The 19,564-nt window shown below is 45.7% G+C and overlaps 1 protein-coding gene across 1 annotated transcript in view; it reads right to left on the bottom strand.

Annotated features, from left to right (window-relative positions):
- Rhp (GTP-Rho-binding protein rhophilin) overlaps positions 1 to 18,871 on the bottom strand; it is a 225,301-nt gene extending 206,430 nt beyond the window's left edge. Inside the window, exon 1 of the mRNA XM_075704420.1 lies at positions 18,630 to 18,871. Coding sequence (XP_075560535.1) covers positions 18,630 to 18,722 — 93 coding nt within the window. The 5' untranslated portion in view covers positions 18,723 to 18,871. The remainder of the gene's footprint in view (positions 1 to 18,629) is intronic.
- Positions 18,872 to 19,564: the final 693 nt, after the last annotated feature.

The following is a 19,564-nucleotide window of genomic DNA, read 5'->3' as shown; positions in this document are numbered from 1 at the left end:
ACACTTTTAAAATGTGCTCTTTTAAAAGTGCGCGAAAAATATTTCTCGAAGCCGAAGTTTTTTTTTTTTTTTTGACAGTGAAAGTTCGATACTCGATGATGTCATCATATCGGGGATCTCAAGCTCCTACACAGCGGACCCAGCCCTCTGGTACACACCAGCACATCCCTAGCTGGAGCAGACAGATCTATACCTGTGCCGACAATTAAGATGCCTGAGCCAGTCTAGTTGGTTCACAGCTGTGCCTGCAAAAAGGCAAAAAGAAATACAGGCACACAGAAACATAACAAGAGATTAAGGAAGAAGATAGCCTTACTAAACAAAGAAATAGAACAATAAGCACAACAGCTCCAAAGATGACAATGGGAGGAACTATGCACGGAGATGGATCAGCAACTTAGCACGAGCAAGACGTGCGGGTTACTCAAATATCTTCTTAACCCAGAGGAAACAAAAACGGTGCACAGGCAAAACATGCACAAGATCCTATACGCGTATAAAGGAACATAGCAAGAATTTTTGAAAGAGATCGAACTCAAATACATATCACAGGCATCGACGTGTATTCGTATACAGAATACGAGGAGGAACAGAACTCCGACCTCGATGAAGAGTTTAGCGAAGCAGATATAACAGCAGTCCTGCACAAACTCAACACCAAGTCGGCCCCGGGTCCAGACGCCGGTACCATCAAGACACTCAGAAACCTGGACGACGCGTCCATTGGCAAACTAACAGAATATATCAACGAGTGCTGGAAACAAGGAAAGATACCGCAGCAGTGGAAGACGGCACAGGTCATCCTAATACCAAAGCCTGGCAAACAACTACAACTCGGGAATCTAAGACCCATATCTTTAACTTCCTGCGTGGGCAAACTAATGGAGCATGCCTTCCTCGCGAGGCTCACCAACTACATAGAAGGCAAGGACTTACTCCCAAACACAATGATAGAATTCTGAAGAAACCTGTCTACACAAGACGCCATGCTGCAACTGAAGTACCAAGTAATAGACAAACCTGGGAGATCGACTCGAGCCATGCTCGGACTAGATCGCAAGAAGGCATTCGACAAATGTGGCACACCATACCATACTGCACCAAATCAGCAACCTTGGCTTGGGCGAGCGGACGTACAACTATATACGAAACTTCTTCGGATAGAGAAGGCAAAAATCACGGTAGGAGATCTGACGTCTGAGAAAGTGCCTATTGGCAGTGCAGGCACATCGCAGGGATCGGTTATATCGCCTATGCTCTTTAACCTGGCTCTGGTTGGTCTTCCTAGCAAATTACAAAGAATCGAAGGACTTAACCACACAATCTATGCAGACGACATCACGCTATGGATAAACGATGGCAGTGATGGATCGATTGAACAGAGACTACAATAAATTGTTGAAACAGTCGAGAAATACCTAGAAGGAACCTGTCTAACATGCTCGGCGGAAAAATCTGAGCTGTTGCTGTGCATACCAACACTAAAGGGGAGACGTCTCACTACGCAAAGCTACAAAGACATGCAACTCTTGACCCAAGATGGACAATCCATACCCAAAGTCGAGAAGATAAGGGTGTTGGGAATGATCATGGAAGCCAAGGGCACCAACGGAGAAACTATTCGCAAAATCGAAGCCAAAGTTTCTCAGACGATTCGATTGATCAAGAGAATCACCAACAGGCACGAAAGAATGAAAGAAGCAAGCGTCATGAGACTCATCCAGGCGTTCGTCATAAGTCAGATGACGTATGTGGCGGCATACCACAGATGGGGCGCCGCAGAAAAGAAGAAGCTAGATGGCTTGATTAGGAAGATATATAAACAAGCGATTGGACTCATGTTAAGCACGAGCACGGCGAAACTCCTAGAGCTGGGACTGCACAACACGAGGAGCTAATAGAAGCGCAACGCATAGCGCAATACGAACGCCTCTCCAAGACGACGGTGGGCAGACACATCCTAGATAAATTAAGGTTCTGCTACCACACACAACATGAAGACAAAAGGGACATACCCAAGGAAATAAGGGCCAAACTCAAGGTACCCCCTTACCCAAGAATATGCATCCTGTGCACCGCGAGGGCAGGAGAAAAAGCCGGGCAAAGAACATGGCGAAGAACTAGGGAAGGAACAAGGATGCGGTGTTTGTAGACGCTGCACGTTACAAACACAAACGCACCTTTGTGGTAGCAGTACTTAACCACAACAGACAATGCTGCACAAGCTTGAATATCAACACGACACGCATCGAAACGGCGGAGGAAACGGCTATAGCGTTAGCCATAGCACAAACCAACGCATACTATATAATCAGCGATTCCCAGACGGCAGTACGCAACTTCGCGAACGGCCGGATATCAGCTGAGGCGCTAAACCTACTTAGAAAAGGCAAACCAACAAGGGAAGACAGATGCGTCCAAATCCTATGGATACGAGCCCACACCCCCGACTCAACGGGAGAGGACAACCCTAACGCGGCGGCACACAACGTGGCTCGAGGAATGACTTTCCGAGCTGCGCCGAACGTAGACCCCTCAACAGGGCCCTCCGAGATATGGGAATGACAAGACAGAATGACCAGGTTCAACGACATCACCAACCATTACAAGACGCAAAGATGCACTTATCCACCACCCCATCCACAACTCACTAGATCGCAGGCTGTCCAGTGGCGACAATTACAAACCAAATCATACAAGAGTCCGATACTAAGGCACGCTATTTATCCAGACATATACACAACAGATAGACGCAAAGTGTGTGGCACCAAAGCCACGCTAGAACACATGCTATGGGAATGCCAGGAACTAATACTCCTGTATTAGTTAGCCCTGCGAGCGCAGCCTCCATCGACAGATTCCGCGCGCGATGGCAAGGCGCGCTGCAGCTCGAACCTGGAAGACCAACTCTTGGCAGTCCAGCGGGCCAAGGAAGCCGCCAAGAGGCAAGAACTCTTGGCCGTAACCTCGGCGGATGCCCCAGCCCACTAACTCGCCGGACTCGAATCGTTCTGATTCGAAATAAAGTTTTCTCACTCACTCACTCACTCACTCACTCACTCACTCACTCACTCACTCACTCACTCACTCACTCACTCACACGGAAACACTATCCACAGACGCCGACTGCCGAATCGGTATGCGCAAGCGCTCGTATCTGTAGGATTGCGTTTGTGTTATTTATTTTGCTGCTTGGCTAACCAAAGCCATGCGCACGAGTCACAGACTAAAAAAAAAAAAAGAAAAGAAAAAGAAGACAAGGGGATTGCGTAATTTTTCGTCGAAAGCGAGGCCTGACCAATATACAATAGTAAACAAAAATATATGATATTGTGCATTTGCCTCCTGTGAGCTAAACTGCTCAGAATGTTGGTGCGGGGTAATGCCAGACTGCTAGCCTATATAGGGCAACAGTGTCTGGAACACGAACTCCGATGGTAGTTTATTCACACCGTATAGCCCATCCACCGCGTTTTTAATTTGCGCATATTCTGACGCCAACCATAGTGAAAATATGTGCGCGCTAGTGAGAGAAACTTTAATCATAGGTGGGGAGGTTTGCCGAACAAAAGGTTTAGCATGCTACTACATGTTTACTATATAAAAAGAGATGAAAGGACGACACGGAGAGAAAAAGAAGGAAACGCACACTCATCCACACACACACAAAAGCGCGGAAAGGGGCAGCAGTGGCGCCAGGGAAAAGTGGCGCTTTATAGCACCACCAATAACCAAAATGTTATCGATCTCTGTGGTGCTGCCAAAGGGACAGAGATGGATAACGTTTCGTTTATTGACGGCGCCATAAAGGTCCACTTCCTACTTCTTTCATTTCATGGTGCTCACTGCTGCCTCTTTCCGCGCTTTTGTGCGAGTGGATGCGTGTGTGTGTGTGTGTGTGTGCGTGCGTGTGTGTGTGTGTGTGCGTGCGTGCGTGTGTGCGTGTGTGCGTGTGTGTGTGTGTGTGCGCGCGCGCGCGCGCGCGCGCGCGTGTGTGTGTGTGTGTGTGTGTGTGTGTGTGTGTGTGTGTGTGTGTGTGTGCGCGCGTGTGTGTGTGTGTGTGTGTGTGTGTGTGTTATCTGGTCCTTTGATCTCTTTTTATATAGCTTATTTTTTTTTTCCGCTGCACCAAGTTTTTAAAAATTGCCTCCGGCAGCTAGCACAACTCTATCCCATGGTATAAATTACTCGATGAGGCGGCCATTACTTCTACGAGAAATCAAAATGCTTAACTTAATCACTAACATAATTGTGCTAATTCTATTTTAATTAATTGCTTTACGGCACATATTTCTGTCTACGAATTATAGGCGGTGAGTTCGCAAGGCGTATCCACTTGGAACGAATTCTCAGGATAACACGCCAGTTCTGAAATATTAATTTTCAAAGTGACCAACGAAATGCATTGGCGTTCCAGTTACTTCTTTGTAAAAGAAAAAGAAATCCCCGCTGTTTTATGCATTGCAGCACAAATGTAACCGAAACACCGATGCATTTCGGCATCTCTGTGAATTCGGCCGGCCGAAGTCACGCAGCTTTTCGTTCGTAAGCGTTCCTTGTTATTGGCCCGGCGCCTTCGTTAATAATATGTCCAGCATCAGGGTGGCCTAAAATTGTCTCTTACCAACAATTCTATCGTACGAAATTTTTACGAATTCAACCCCCGATCTTTTGAATCTCCAATTTCATTCATTTGGTGGAAAAGGGTTCCTTAGTGGTCGAAACAAAGGGCAAGCGAATTCCGCACCGTAACCTCAGCGCCGGCACGCCTGTGTGATGTCGCGGAATGCGAAGGGGTCTCGGAAAGGGTTAGAATTAACATTTCTGTTAGAATGCGATGCAGTCCTTTTTGAGTGGTAAGCCAGACCCGAGTCATCATCATCATCATCATCATCAGCCTGGTTACGCCCACTGCAGGGAAAAGGCCTCTCCCATACTTCTCCAACAACCCCGGTCATGTACTAATTGTGGCCATGCTGTCCCTGCAAACTTCTTAATCTCATCCGCCCACCTGATTTTCTGCCGCCCCTTGCTACGCTTCCCTTCTCTTGGGATCCAGTCCGTAACCCTTAATGACCATCGGTTATCTTCCCTCCTCATTACATGTCCTGCCCATGCCCATTTCTTTTTCTTGATTTCAACTAAGATGTCATTAACTCGCGTTTGTTCCCTCACCCAATCTGCTCTTTTCTTATCCCTTAACGTTACACCTATCATTCTTCTTTCCATAGCTCGTTGTGTCGTCCTCAATTTGAGTAGAACCCTTTTCGTAAGCCTCCAGGTTTCTGCCCCGTAGGTGAGTACTGGTAAGACACAGCTATTATATACTTTTCTCTTGAGGGATAACGGCAACCTGCTGTTCATGATTTGGGAATGCCTGCCAAACGCACTCCAGCCCATTCTTATTCTTCTGATTATTTCCGTCTCATGATCCGGATCCGCCGTCACTACCTGCCCTAAGTAGATGTATTCCCTTACGACTTCCAGTGCCTCGCTGCCTATTGTAAATTGCTGTTCTCTCCCGAGACTGTTACGCATTACTTTAGTTTTCTGCATATTAATTTTTAGACCCACTCTTCTGCTTTGCCTCTCCAGGTCAGTGAGCATGCATTGCAATTGGTCCCCTGAGTTACTAAGCAAGGCAATATCATCAGCGAATCGCAAGTTACTAAGGTATTCTCCATTAACTTTTATCCCCAATTCTTCCCAATACAGGTCTCTGAATACCTCCTGTAAACACGCTGTGAATAGCATTGGAGATATCGTATCTCCCTGCCTGACGCCTTTCTTTATTGGGATTTTGTTGCTTGCTTTATGGAGGACTACGGTGGCTGTGGAGCCGCTATAGATATCTTCCAGTATTTTTACATATGGCTCATCTACACCCTGATTCCGTAATGCCTCCATGACTGCTGAGGTTTCGACTGAATCAAACGCTTTCTCGTAATCAATGAAAGCTATATACAACGGTTGCTTATATTCTGCACATTTCTCTATCACTTGATTGATAGTGTGAATATGGTCTATTGTTGAGTAGCCTTTACGGAATCCTGCCTGGTCCTTTGGTTGACAGAAGTCTAAGGTGTTCCTGATTCTATTTGCAATTACCTTAGTAAATACTTTGTAGGCAACGGACAGTAAGCTGATCGGTCTATAATTTTTCAACTCTTTGGCGTCCCCTTTCTTATGGATTAGGATTATGTTAGCGTTCTTCCAAGATTCCGGTACGCTCGAGGTGATGAGGCATTGCGTATACAGGGTGGCCAGTTTCTCTAGAACAATCTGTCCGCCATCCTTCAACAAATCTGCTGTTACCCGATCCTCCCCAGCTGCCTTCCCCCTTTGCATATCTCCTAAGGCTTTCTTTACTTCTTCCGGCGTTACCTTCGGGATTTCGAATTCCTCTAGGCTATTTTCTCTTCCATTATCGTCGTGGGTGCCACTGGTACTGTATAAATCTCTATAGAACTCCTCAGCCACTTGAACTATCTCATCCATATTAGTAATGATATTGCCGGATTTGTCTCTTAACGCATACATCTGATTCTTGCCAATTCCTAGTTTCTTCTTCACTGTTTTTAGGCTTCCTCCGCTCCTGAGAGCATGTTCAATTCTATCCATATTATACTTCCTTATGTCAGCTGTCTTACGCTTGTTGATTAACTTCGAAAGTTCTGCCAGTTCTATTCTAGCTGTAGGGTTAGATGCTTTCATACATTGGCGTTTCTTGATCAGATCTTTCGTCTCCTGCGATAGTTTGCTGGTATCCTGCCTAACGGAGTTACCACCGACTTCCATTGCACACTCCTTAATGATGCCCACTAGATTGTCGTTCATTGCTTCAACACTAAGGTCCTCTTCCTGAGTTAAAGCTGAATACCTGTTCTGTAGCTTGATCTGGAATTCCTCTATTTTCCCTCTTACCGCTAACTCATTGATCGGCTTCTTATGTACCAGTTTCTTCCGTTCCCTCCTCAGGTCTAGGCTAATTCGAGTTCTTACCATCCTGTGGTCACTGCAGCGCACCTTGCCGAGCACGTCCACATCTTGTATGATGCCAGGGTTAGCGCAGAGTATGAAGTCTATTTCATTTCTAGTCTCGCCGTTCGGGCTCCTCCACGTCCACTTTCGGCTATCCCGCTTGCGGAAGAAGGTATTCATTATCCTCATATTATTCTGTTCCGCAAACTCTACTAATAACTCTCCCCTGCTATTCCTAGTGCCTATGCCATATTCCCCCACTGCCTTGTCTCCAGCCTGCTTCTTGCCTATCTTGGCATTAAAGTCGCCCATTAGTATAGTGTATTTAGTTTTCACTCTCCCCACCGCCGATTCCACGTCTTCATAGAAGCTTTCGACTTCCTGGTCATCATGACTGGATGTAGGGGCGTAGGCCTGTACAATCTTCATTTTGTACCTCTTATTAAGTTTCACAACAAGACCTGCCACCCTCTCGTTAATGCTATAGAATTCCTGTATGTTACCAGCTATATTCTTATGAATCAGGAATCCGACTCCTAGTTCTCTTCTATCCGCTAAGCCCCGGTAGCACAGGACGTGCCCGCTATTTAGCACTGTATATGCTTCTTTCGGCCTCCTAACTTCACTGAGCCCTATTATATCCCATTTACTGCCCTCTAATTCCTCCAATAGCACTGCTAGACTCGCCTCACTAGATAACGTTCTAGCGTTAAACGTTGCCAGGTTCATATTCCAATGGCGGCCTGTCCGGAGCCAGTGATTCTTAGCACCCTCTGTTGCGTCGCAGGTCTGACCGCCGCCGTGGTCAGTTGCTTCGCAGCTGCTGGGGACTGAGGGCCGGGGTTTGATTGTTGTGTTCATAGGAGGTTGTGGCCAAGTACTGCACCAGGGTGGCCAATCCTGCTCTGGTGAGGGAGTGCGTTACCGGTTCTGGTCACCGGAATCAGGCCACACTCCAGGCCTGTTTGTGCAATTTTATCAACACGCGGATTTTTTTTTTTTTTAAATCCGGTGGAAAATTGCTGGCACCGGGATTCGAACCACGGACCTCTTGCACGCGAGGCGGGTGTTCTACCTCTACGCCACCGCTGCACTTCGAGACAAGACTCGTTGCACTGCAAAGGATTTGTGCTAACGGCCCTGACGTCCACACTGCGCTCACCGCAATGTGATTAGACGAAAGATGGTGCAAGGGTGGTGTTGGGGATGCTTTTAGGTACGTGCAGGGCCGTTGGAGGGGGATTTCGGTGGAAATTCGGTTAAGACAAAGAAGACAGAAATTCGAACTTTTGACTCGTAGTTTGACGTCTGTGTAAATAGTTTCCATTCTATTGCTTGCCTATTTTATCTTAATAAAGAATTAACCCCTTGAAATCAGGGTCAGAGCCTTGCCTACTGTAATGTGGCTTCGCGACATCAACAACGCCTTCATGTTTCCCTCACCGTCATCGAGGGGAACATAAACTAGAACCCTGTAAGGAGCTTTCGCCATTTCATTTAAACGCGTGCAATATCCTCAATAAGCATGATGACCCATTTCCTTTGTCCGGATCAATCTGCGTCTGCTTTAATGTTATGTTATTTAGACAGGGAAGGCTCTTAACTGATGAAAATGAGACTGACTACTATTCATACACTATATTGTCTAGTACGACGGCATAGCAGAGGCGCTGGCATTAGAAATGGTCATTAAACCTTCCCAACTACTAGAACTGATTGAAGATCAGTCAGATGTAGGCAGAGGTGTTGAATGCTTTGCGGTGCGTATTTCAACCAGAAAGTTAGCTACATACAGGGCACTTGCCGGAAACAAAGTGCTTTCTTTTATTTTTTGAAAAGACTCGTTTGTTCGGCGATACAGTTCTTTCTTTGTTGATCATGAGAGACGTCAACATAAACAAGTTGTCCAACAATGTGGCCTCAACATAAATGGCTGAATTATTAAGGTTCTTCGCACGTGTGGATATGATTACCGAAAGAAACCGTATAACGTCACACAGGGCAACGTTATTCATATGCTTCCCAAATGTTCCCTCCAGTTAGTACTGATGGCCTGCTTTCTTATGCCATCAGCAACAATATTCTTCTGTTCTATTTATTCCTGTCACAAGTTCAACATATACTTAATGTAGTGACCCTGTAAGAGTGACTACACTAACGCGTCAACGCGAAATCATTGAAGACATTCCGTGCACTTGTATGCACCACTAATAAGGAGTGCGAAATAAATATTGACGACCACAGTAAGGCTTACGATACCTATTTTTAAAAACTGATGTAGTTCTACGAACTGGCTTTTCCAACGAAAGCTATGAAAATAGAAAAATAACGATGCCCTCTATCAACAAGAACGTCTTTCAGGAAGATTACAGAAAATATTATGTCCAACTCATTCCGTAATATCTCGCGATCGAAACATATTCACACAGTTCCAAGAAGAAAATTAGAAATCAGCTAAATGACAAAATAAGGAGTTCAAGAATTATACTGTGTGCACATAGTAGCAAAAATAATCATATATCACGCAGAAAATCTGGAAGAAATATAAAAATTTGAGGAAATGTCTACTACAATATAATAAGGATATAACAACTTCTACAGGCGTTTTGAGACGTTGTATCAACTATCCTAGTGAATAAGTACTTTGCGCAGAGCACAAGATACGACCGTATTGATGAAGTCCGGCAGCGGCATGTTCTTAACACGATTAATGTAGCAAGGAGCAAACTCCGTGGCACTGAACCACGTTAACGCTAATGAGGTCACCAAAATACTTTGGCAGTGACGGCGATGGCGTGCAGACGCTGAATACTCAAGCGCATTTATTTTTGCAGTTGGCGGCATGGCTTCTTTCTGGAGTGCTTGAAGAGGCCTTCTTTCCCGCCTGCGACGCATCCTCGATTTCCTGGCCTGTGAGGCGACACTGCATTCGCACCGCTTCCAGCATCGTCATTGACGCCATCTGATACAAGAGTTAAGAAACATGGAATTGCCGCTGGGAGTGGGCGTTGTTTTCGTACGGCGAGCATCACTTTGGCTGTGACAGCGATGGCGTGCGGACGCTGAATACTCAAGCGCATTTATTTTTGCAGGTTGGTGGTTATTCCTTTGTCCCCTTTTAAACGGCGTCATTGCATTGCCGTCGCTGTTGCTGCCGAGTGTGTTGTGGTTTGCTGGTTGTAGTAGGAATTGTGCTGTCGTTCGATTGTCCTGGCCGAGTTACTAAGCGCTTAAATGGGGGACCGTAACACGGGACCACTTAATGAGGTCACTAAGGCTCTTACAGAGAAACCCCCAAGTAGCATCAAAGAAATTGTGAAAGTACTAAATGAAATAGTAGCTAAGCTGGATGCGTTTGCCTCTAGTATGATGACTAACTAATGTAGAAAAAATGTGGAGCTCCAATACAGAAATTTGCGCTGAACTCACGGGCATAAGACAATGGATCGATTTCATGAATGAAGGGTTCGATTGTTTCAAGGGTGATGTTACAACCTTTCGTCGTGAGCTTGCTGAGGTGAAAGCGCAAAATTTTCAGTGTCAAAACACAAATGAACTGCTCCGCACAGAACTGCAGGAAGCTAAGGAAGAAATCCTGGAATTAAAACAGTTCGCAAGTTAAAGATCCCCAGGTGATCGAAATTTCCGAAGTCCTCCACTACGGCGTGCCTCACAATGAATGAATGAATGAATGAATGAATGAATGAATGAATGAATGAATGAATGAATGAATGAATGTTTAGTTTTTAATGGCGCAAGGGCCAAGTATGGCCAAAGAGCGTCATGTCCATGGTAATGAGTTCGCAATATACGTAATCGGTTCTATGAAGTTGGACTGATGTGGCTGTAAATTGGCCTTAAAAAAAGTCGCTTTTTATTAATAGTAGCTAAGTAGCTAACAGTCGCTAAGTAAATAGTAGCTTTTTATTAGGTTTAGCATATTACCATGAATGCCCATTTCTGACAAATCTCTCAAGATTCCGTAGCGCCATGTTGCATCGCACGCCTTCTGCATATCGAGGAATATCGATAAGAAAAACTGTTTGTGTACGAATGAGTCACGGATATTTCCTTCAATACGTACAAGATGGTCGGTTGCGGAGCGCCCTTCTCCGAAGCCGCACTGATAGGGATCAAGCATTTAGCTCAGTTCAAGGAAACGGATGAGTCGCCGATTTATCATTTTTTCACTTACCTTACAAACGCACTTTGGGAGGGCTATCGGGCGGTAACTTAAGAACAAGTCGTTAAGAACGTTAAGAACAAGTCGGGCTGCGGCTTGTTCTTAACCCGATTGATGTAGTAACGAGCAAACTCCGTGGCACTGAGCCGTGTTACCGCTAATGAGGTCACCGAAATAATAGAGAAATAAAAAATTGGGATGCTGGTTTGCCCCCTGCTGGTTCTTGTGTGTGTTTTGTCCTTTGTGTATGCCGCCATTTGTGAAGGCAATTATTATTATTTATTGTTTTTAACACTAAATAATATGGACGCATTCAAAAGCCAGTGACGTCATGGCGAGCTGCGTGGTGCGGAAACATAAGGGTGGCGTCGCCCCGCATCTTTCGTTCTCCTGCCTTTTCTGTCTTACCAGGCCTCCTATTACAGTAACTGCTAATGCAGAGGCGCAAGTTACCCATAATAGTGAAATATTGTTCTTATTTAGTGTCCCTTTAACTGTATTACGATATGTGTTCGGATATCTGCTGCTTAGGTATGTTTGTTGTTGCGAATTTCCTGCATCCCTGATTTATAAACATCCAGCTATCATCGCATGTCTGCCGTGAGTCTCCCACAAGCGATCTGCGCTTGGGCGGGCACGAAACACGAAACTTCAGGCGCTACGCATTTTTCGATGGCGTGGCCATGCAGACAGCAGCGGTCGTTTTGCGCAGCGATAAATGGCGGAAAGATGTCGATCTTTGGCAGTGAAAGGGAACTTTCAACCTTCCGAGCGTATGCGTATATGAGAGGGATGCAACGGCGACAAGGACGAAGTCAGCGAGCCCATCTTTATTAGCACTAACATGTCATTTCACTTGATTTATTCGTCTTCTACGCTCGGCAAGGCTCAATACAGACGACGTCCTCGACGAAGGTAGCCTGCAGCTTTTCGAGTTTCGGGGCACCGGAGTATACCATTGCAGCGCGCACGCAAATGTGAGAGCTTTTACGCTCAGTCTCGCATAAGGTTAGGTTTGATGCAGTTAGGTTTATTACGATAGCTCTGGACTATTAGGAATCCACTATACTTGAAAAAGTCCAGTGCATTCTGCAATATTCACGTAATCTGTAAAGGTGAATGCGACTGGAAAGTACTAACCTAACATTCTGACGTGTCACACAAACCACCACTGATGTCTTTCCTGTTTTATTTGCTGCAGGCTGAAATTAGGCTACCATCGAATCGCAGTAAATATTTTCCCCTCAAATTCGGGTCCCCTCCCAGCTTCTTTATGCAGAAGGAGATATGGAGATACATGAAATACTGCACTCCTTTTCCCAAAATTAAAATAGCTTTGTTCATGGCCGCGTGACTCTTCACATTTCTGCAACTTTTTGTCGTATTAGTGCGTGCGTGCGTGCGTGCGTGCGTGCGTGCGTGCGTGCGTGCGTGTGTGTATGTGTGTCAAAGTGCCCAATATCCAATAGCAACAAAAGGTATGAGGGCCGAATTCACAAATATCTTTGTTCGTTAGAGCTATTTGCCATTGGCCGGCCGCCATCACAATACATGAGCGCCTGCTCTTAAGCATTGCTTCGAGCTACGAAATGTCTTGCGAACACGGGCACAAATCTTCTCTTACGTTAAAATGTTTCCTGAACGGCCAATTAGTTCATGTGTACACCATTCATGATAGCGATCGGCATGATAACGGCACAATCTCCGCGGCGATGGCCAGTCACTGACGACATTTATATAAGTTTTGCGCATACGGGTTCTGGAGCCTGCTTTTTTTTTTTTTTTTACCAACTTCGTAAAGCAGTTGGATGACGGCATCTTTTGCTGCACTGTGAAAGCTACGAGTAACCCGTAGCTTTTGCTTCACAGCAAGAAACTGAGCTTAGTGTTGGCACGGTAACAGCAAAACTCGAATCACACCGAGCGCTTATCACAGAGGGGAACGGGGGCAGAAGTCTTGTAAGGTTCTCGCCGACTCAACTATGATTGGTGGGACCATTAACCGAGAGAAGAAACAGACACAAAAAAAAAAAAATCACCTTCCGGCCATGTCAGAATATGTCAGGGAGCGGGAAAGGAGCAGCCTATGCCGAGTCTGGGAGTGGCCAGCACAGACGGCGGGCGACGACGTATCAAAGGAGCTGTCAGCTTGGTGCAGCAAAATATAGTGGATTTCGAAGAAGTATATATGTAGGGGACACTAGGCGACACGGAGTCAATCGTATAACGCTCCGAAAGCTACCACGAATGCCTGTGACCACAAATATGTCAAACCGCGGTGGCTCAGCAGCTATCCATGGCCTTCGACTGCTCAGCGTGAGGTCGCGAGTTCCGATCCTCGGCCGCGGCGTACCTCGATTGTGGCGCATGTTGAGAAACAGCAGGTTGTTGGAAGTAAAGCTACGCCGTCTCCCATGTCCCCTCCCCGTAGTTCCTTTGGGACGGTAAAAGCAGTCAATAGAATAAATGAAAATTCCGGGCAAAATCCACAACGACCCTCGTTCGTGTTACTGTTCGGCCACCTTCGCTTTATGTTCGGTATCACGATTGGTAGACGCCTGTCCTTACGAGCCACTGCTGCACACGAACTGCTTTGTGGATATATGTGTGCACATATAGACAGGATAGAGAAAGAAAGGACACGGGCTTAGAGACAACAAGCAGTGCTCGCTGATTCTGAGAGAACGCAACACGCGTCTCTCTGATTTATGACACGTATATCGATATCTGCGTATTCGTCCTATGCCAGCACAGTGCCTAATGCTGTGTATATATATATATATATATATATATATATATATATATATATATATATATATATATATATATATATATATATAGCTGTGTGCACTACCGGGTCCAGCGTTATTTCCTCAGCCATATATATATATATATATATATATATATATATATATATATATATATATATATATATATATATATATATATATATATATATATATATAATTTGTGGACCTCCAAATGGTCGCGGTCAGGTACCTACCTCTCGGGTGAGCTCTGACAACGCATTAGAAAACTGGTGCTAAACTCTCAGACACGGCCTAGATATGGGCAAGGTCACTTCTCTTTTTAAAGAATTTAAATCTAGTTCCCGGAGTTTTGCAAAAATGTTCATTATGTTGACTATCGTTGAATAACTAGTTGGTCCACATTCGTAACAAGGAGTACCAAAGTAAACAAGACGCGCATATCCCTCTCAGTTTCTTATCTTGTTTGGCGGCATAACTTTATTGGCCAGGTCGAGTATGCGCACGCGGAGCACTTGTGAAGGCGAGTGTAGTCCCACCAAGGACCCGATCAGACCAGTGATGCGGTGAAAACAAGTCCGATATGACTGCTGTAGAGTCCAGAGGCTCTCTGGTATGCACAGAGAACAGAAGGATGGCCATCGAAAGAGGGTAAAAAGCAGATAATCCCAGCCGGATGCCAGATCAGTAGAACTGCGAGAGAAACTGCCCCGACACTAAAACAATTCCTTGTAAGAGGTAACACCAGTTCAGTGTAGCTATTGCCATCACGGATGAAAGTGCCCTGCCCCGCTTTCATAACATACCGCTAATCTTTCTCATTTTCAGCTGAACCAGCTGGACAACGTGGGGAAAATGCCAATACTTTACAGATCCAGGTCTGCTTGCAACAACTGAACCCCTGCTTACTGTAACACTTTCACGCTCCCACTAACCTACCCGCACGAGCCCACATACGCACAGCACACGCATACACACAAACGCTCGCGCGTGCGCAGGGTGACGGTTGCTGATCACACACACACACACACACACACACACACACACACACACACACACACACACATATATATATATATATATATATATATATATATATATATATATATATATATATATATATATATATATATATATATATATATATATATATACCTTCATTCGGTTCACTCTACAATGTAGTGACACGTTAACCCATCAGCTGGCTGCTGCAAGCACTCCACGTGTGTTCTGCAAGACGGTCAGACGCATGCGCATGCAGCAACGCCGCTGGACAACAAAATCTTACGGACACTTTTGGGTGAGACTACTGGAATAACAAACAGAGCTCTGGCGGCATCTGCACGACTTCGAGCGCGTTCAGAAACCGCGACACTGCTCTGGTGAGCAGGCCCACCATACTGTTCCGGCCGTCTCGCCGCGCCAAGACACTGACGGCGTAGACCGGAAGACAGTGTGATGCACACTGGGAGGTGATCGCTTAAGGATATGGGCGCCGGAATGGATCCGCTAACGACCGACCTGGTCACGTTCGTGAGAAGAACCTTGCGGAGCTCATCAGCGTGACAGCCAAGTAACACCTGGGGACAGCAACTATGCATTCACAACCTGAGTGAGTTTATAAGCTGAGTTGGACGCAGGAATGTAACGGCAGACTGCCATTGTGTCGTAATTCGGCTTTAGATCTGCACAAGAAGGAAGTCGCATACAGCTTTGTTTCCGTATCCTCGGCGTTCTCAAAATGGGGCTGCGGAAATCATGTTCCTCAATTACGTGCGGATGCTGCTGCGGAGCTGTTGACCCTGATTGAGGGGACGTGAGCTGCGCGCACCGCAGAAACATATGAGAAAAGTAGCCGAGCGAGAAGTTCGTGACAGAGAAAATAAGGACGCGCAGGAGGATGATAAAACACGGCAAATGGTTCCAACTGTACTTATAAACTCGTGCTCTAGCAGTCGTAAACGTGCCTCCTACTTGTGGTGAACGTGCACATTAGAAAAACAAATAAAAATAAATAAATAAAGGATAAAGCCAAGTTCAAACATTTAATTCATTCGAAGGCAATTTTCTCAGCAGGCACTGACATTAAACACCTGCGTACGCACATCGTAGATTATTAATATTGCAACTTTCTAATAATGCCACTTATTAAACAATCCGCGACAGAAAAATAGAAACGATCTCGTTGGAGAGCGTGAAAGCTGCAACAGATTCGAGGAAATGTGCGCAACTTCCATCAACTATACATTACAAGCAGCGAACAGCTGGCACTCCTTTCACTTCGTTGCTAATTTACGACCGCCTTGCGCAGTGCGGCCAGGCGCGTGGGGCTTGAGGCACAGGCGGAAATCGCGCCGAGTGTAGTTTAGGTTACGCGGAGCTGTAAAAACGCTAGTGGTCACAGCAGACGCGTAATTTGCAGCGTCATAATAGCTGCTGATGAATAGTTCTACAGTCCTTGCTGAGCTGTTATAAATACCAATAATTCTAGAAAAGTACGTCGGTTCTTGTCACAAGTGCTTTGCTCTGGAGAAAAGTTGCGAACACATTAACAACAGAATGACGTTTGCGCCACCTCTACGATGGAACACCTCCCAATTTATTCACCCAAAACGCGACAAGCAAACCCGCATACATAATGTGTAACATCCAACTCAGTCTTCGCGGACAATCGCCACTCAAAAACGCTTTATTTCTGTGACCGCTGGACAGCTCGTTTCTGGTTTAGCAATACGCGCACCGGTTCGCCGTTTCGTCAGAGGAGCGAAGAAGGCGACGCGAACTGAGCAAACCAAGCAAACGCACGCGCAGAGAAGGAGCAAACAGTCCACAAGAGGCGCTAAAAAGAAGGCCAGGATGACGACTCGACGAAAATCGCCGTTGCCCATTGGTGCACTTCACAAGTTTCAGTCACACCACCGGAGCACGTCAACATTTTGGGGCTCGGAGAACCGGAAACGTACTATGGCCTTCACGCGACATTTTCACGTCCATGTTTAGGGAGCGCACAAACAACGCAACGGTCCTTGCTTGAACACGTTTAAACTCCCTTACTCCTGGCCAGCAAGGGGAAAATAAATTTCATGCGTAGATGGCTACGTGCATCAGTTCTGGATGAATAGGCTGGCACATGGAACAGTCGCAAAACAGACATCAAAGAGCGCACAAAGTCCTCCCAGCCCACTGAACACACATCGCGGTGCAGAAAGCCGCCACGACATAACGAATTCGTATTTGCGTAAATCGCATTGGCAAGCGAACACTCAAGGTTAGCGCAATCTGCACGACTGTGAAAACAGCGATGGCTCGGGGCAGACTGGAAAACAACACACAGCTTGAGGAAGCGCTGCAGCGCGGCTGCCGGAAAACACTCCGCGACCCGACCATCCGTGCAAGGTTTTGCGAAGCCAGCAGCAAAATGGGCGGCAGATTTGCGGCTACCACAGTAGCGATGGGATACGCTGACGCTTCTGCGCGTAACTAACGATAACACCGTCACAATGACTGCTGACGACACTTTAGGTACGCCAGTCTGATCGCATCAAACTCTATGTCGCATCGCTTGCTCACTAGCGACATTACGACAGACTGGTGACTCGATACTAACTCATGTCTGCTATACCAGGTGTCGCCGACGTCGCCAACGTAGGCGTTTACGTACGTACGATAGAACAGGGCCAGACAGAAATGTCACAGAAGCGTAATTACAATGTATTTCTTCCATTGTGAATATGCATTGCGCATTAAGCATTGCAGCTAACTGCACAAGCTACGAATGGGGCACAACATTAAAGCAAGAACGCGCCAAGAAACACACACACACACACACACACACACACACATATATATATATATATATATATATATATATATATATATATATATATATATATATATATATATATATATATATATATATATATATATATATATATATATTTAGAAAGCTCGTAAGCGCGGCTTCACTTTAGAAAATAACGAACACTGTTGTTCCGTAATAAACGAGAAGTGCGTAGAAATTTCGTGCCGCAAGCGTATACACAGGGTTTAACCACGTGATGTTTCCAATGCGCATACGTCGAGCTTGACATGCGTGCACACGTACATGTTTAGACTCCAGTGGTTTAATAAGCGCCGGCAGGTAACGAAAACAAACTAGCTTTGATTTCAAATCAGCCTCTTAAAAAGCAGTGTTCTGCCATAAACCTGTAGAAGCGGCAACATTGAACGCACACGAACTCAAGTAGTGGTTAGGATGCACATGACGTCCACAGCTGCCCACACGACAAACAAAAAGTCGAAAAGCGAGATTCACTTGCTAAAAATTACAATAATGAACTCGGACCACGAACGAGTTGCCAGATTCAACCCCTGATCAACGCTGCATGTATCAATCAACATTGACTGAAGAAGAATCTGGACAACCACTTGTTGCTGCACTCTGTTCGGTTAGGGTCTGTCACCATGGTTACATCAAGCTTGTTTGTAGAGGTAGTACTACATGAAAAGTGCGAGTGGGCTGTTACTAGCCACATCACAGCTGTTCGAAGCCCAGTCTCCCACGACACATATCGCCACGAAGCCTGAAGCATTGCGAACTTTAACTTGCATCTGCCAGTGAGCGGATGCAGTGGAGCGGCCGTTGTTTTCAAACCGCCGAAGTCAGATAACACCTTCTCTGATGCGCTCACACTCACCCGAACTTTTCTGAAGAGACCATCCTTGCGGTTATCCTTACTGCTTCTAAGATCGTCCTCCGACGAAGAGTAGCCAACATCGGCGCCACTCATCTTGCGCTCACAGAGGAAATACAGAGTCGCTCACATTGCGGAACGCACACACCAAAATGTCGTCCACAGAATGCAGAACAGACTCGCGTCCACTAGCGACAGGCAAGGTAAACGTCCACCGAAAACACAGCTTGCCGCCGCTTCTCCTGCAGGTACCAAACACGGGAAAGGGAAACGTTGACTGACTGAGAGAATGAAGAATTGCATTAGTAGCGCCATCTAGTTTGCAAACAGAAAACCCGTTGGAAGAAAATGCGATCTCTAAGATTCGAAACATTCAGCGAGTCAGCGCTGGCGATATCGGAGGCCATTATGATATACAGCCTGGACCTAGCTTTTTACGCCACCTTTCCATTCCATACGTAGCGCCCGGGCTGAATTTCTGTCTGGAGGGGGGGCAGTGCAGGAGTTAGAAATATTGACAAGAATTCATGATGGTTTCCAAGATATATAATCATAACTAAATAAAGCCAAGAGACAATGAAGCCCAGGAAAGCATCGGGGAAATTAACTGTGGATGAAATTGAAATGTTGAAAATAATGAAGGGGGGGGGGAATGAAAGTGGACGAAAAGATACCTTGTCAACCTTGTACCTTATATATATATATATGTGTGTGTGTGTGTGTGTGTGTGTGTGTGTGTGTGTGTGTGTGTGTGTGTGTGTGTGTGACGGTGTTTAATAAATCGTAAAAAGCGCAGGCACACGTAGTAAAAGAAAAGAAAAAAAATCATTTAATTCGACGTTTCGGCCTGGGTCCGGCCTTCATCAACATGTATATGTATTTAAACATTTCTGCCTGCTCAAAACGAAAGGACAACCTTCCGAAAAAAAAAAATAAGG

Source organism: Dermacentor variabilis, chromosome 1, assembly GCF_050947875.1.
Source record: "Dermacentor variabilis isolate Ectoservices chromosome 1, ASM5094787v1, whole genome shotgun sequence".
NCBI lineage: Eukaryota > Metazoa > Arthropoda > Arachnida > Ixodida > Ixodidae > Dermacentor > Dermacentor variabilis.
Note: the sequence above shows the minus strand (reverse complement) of the source record. Positions and strands in the feature narration are given on the sequence as shown.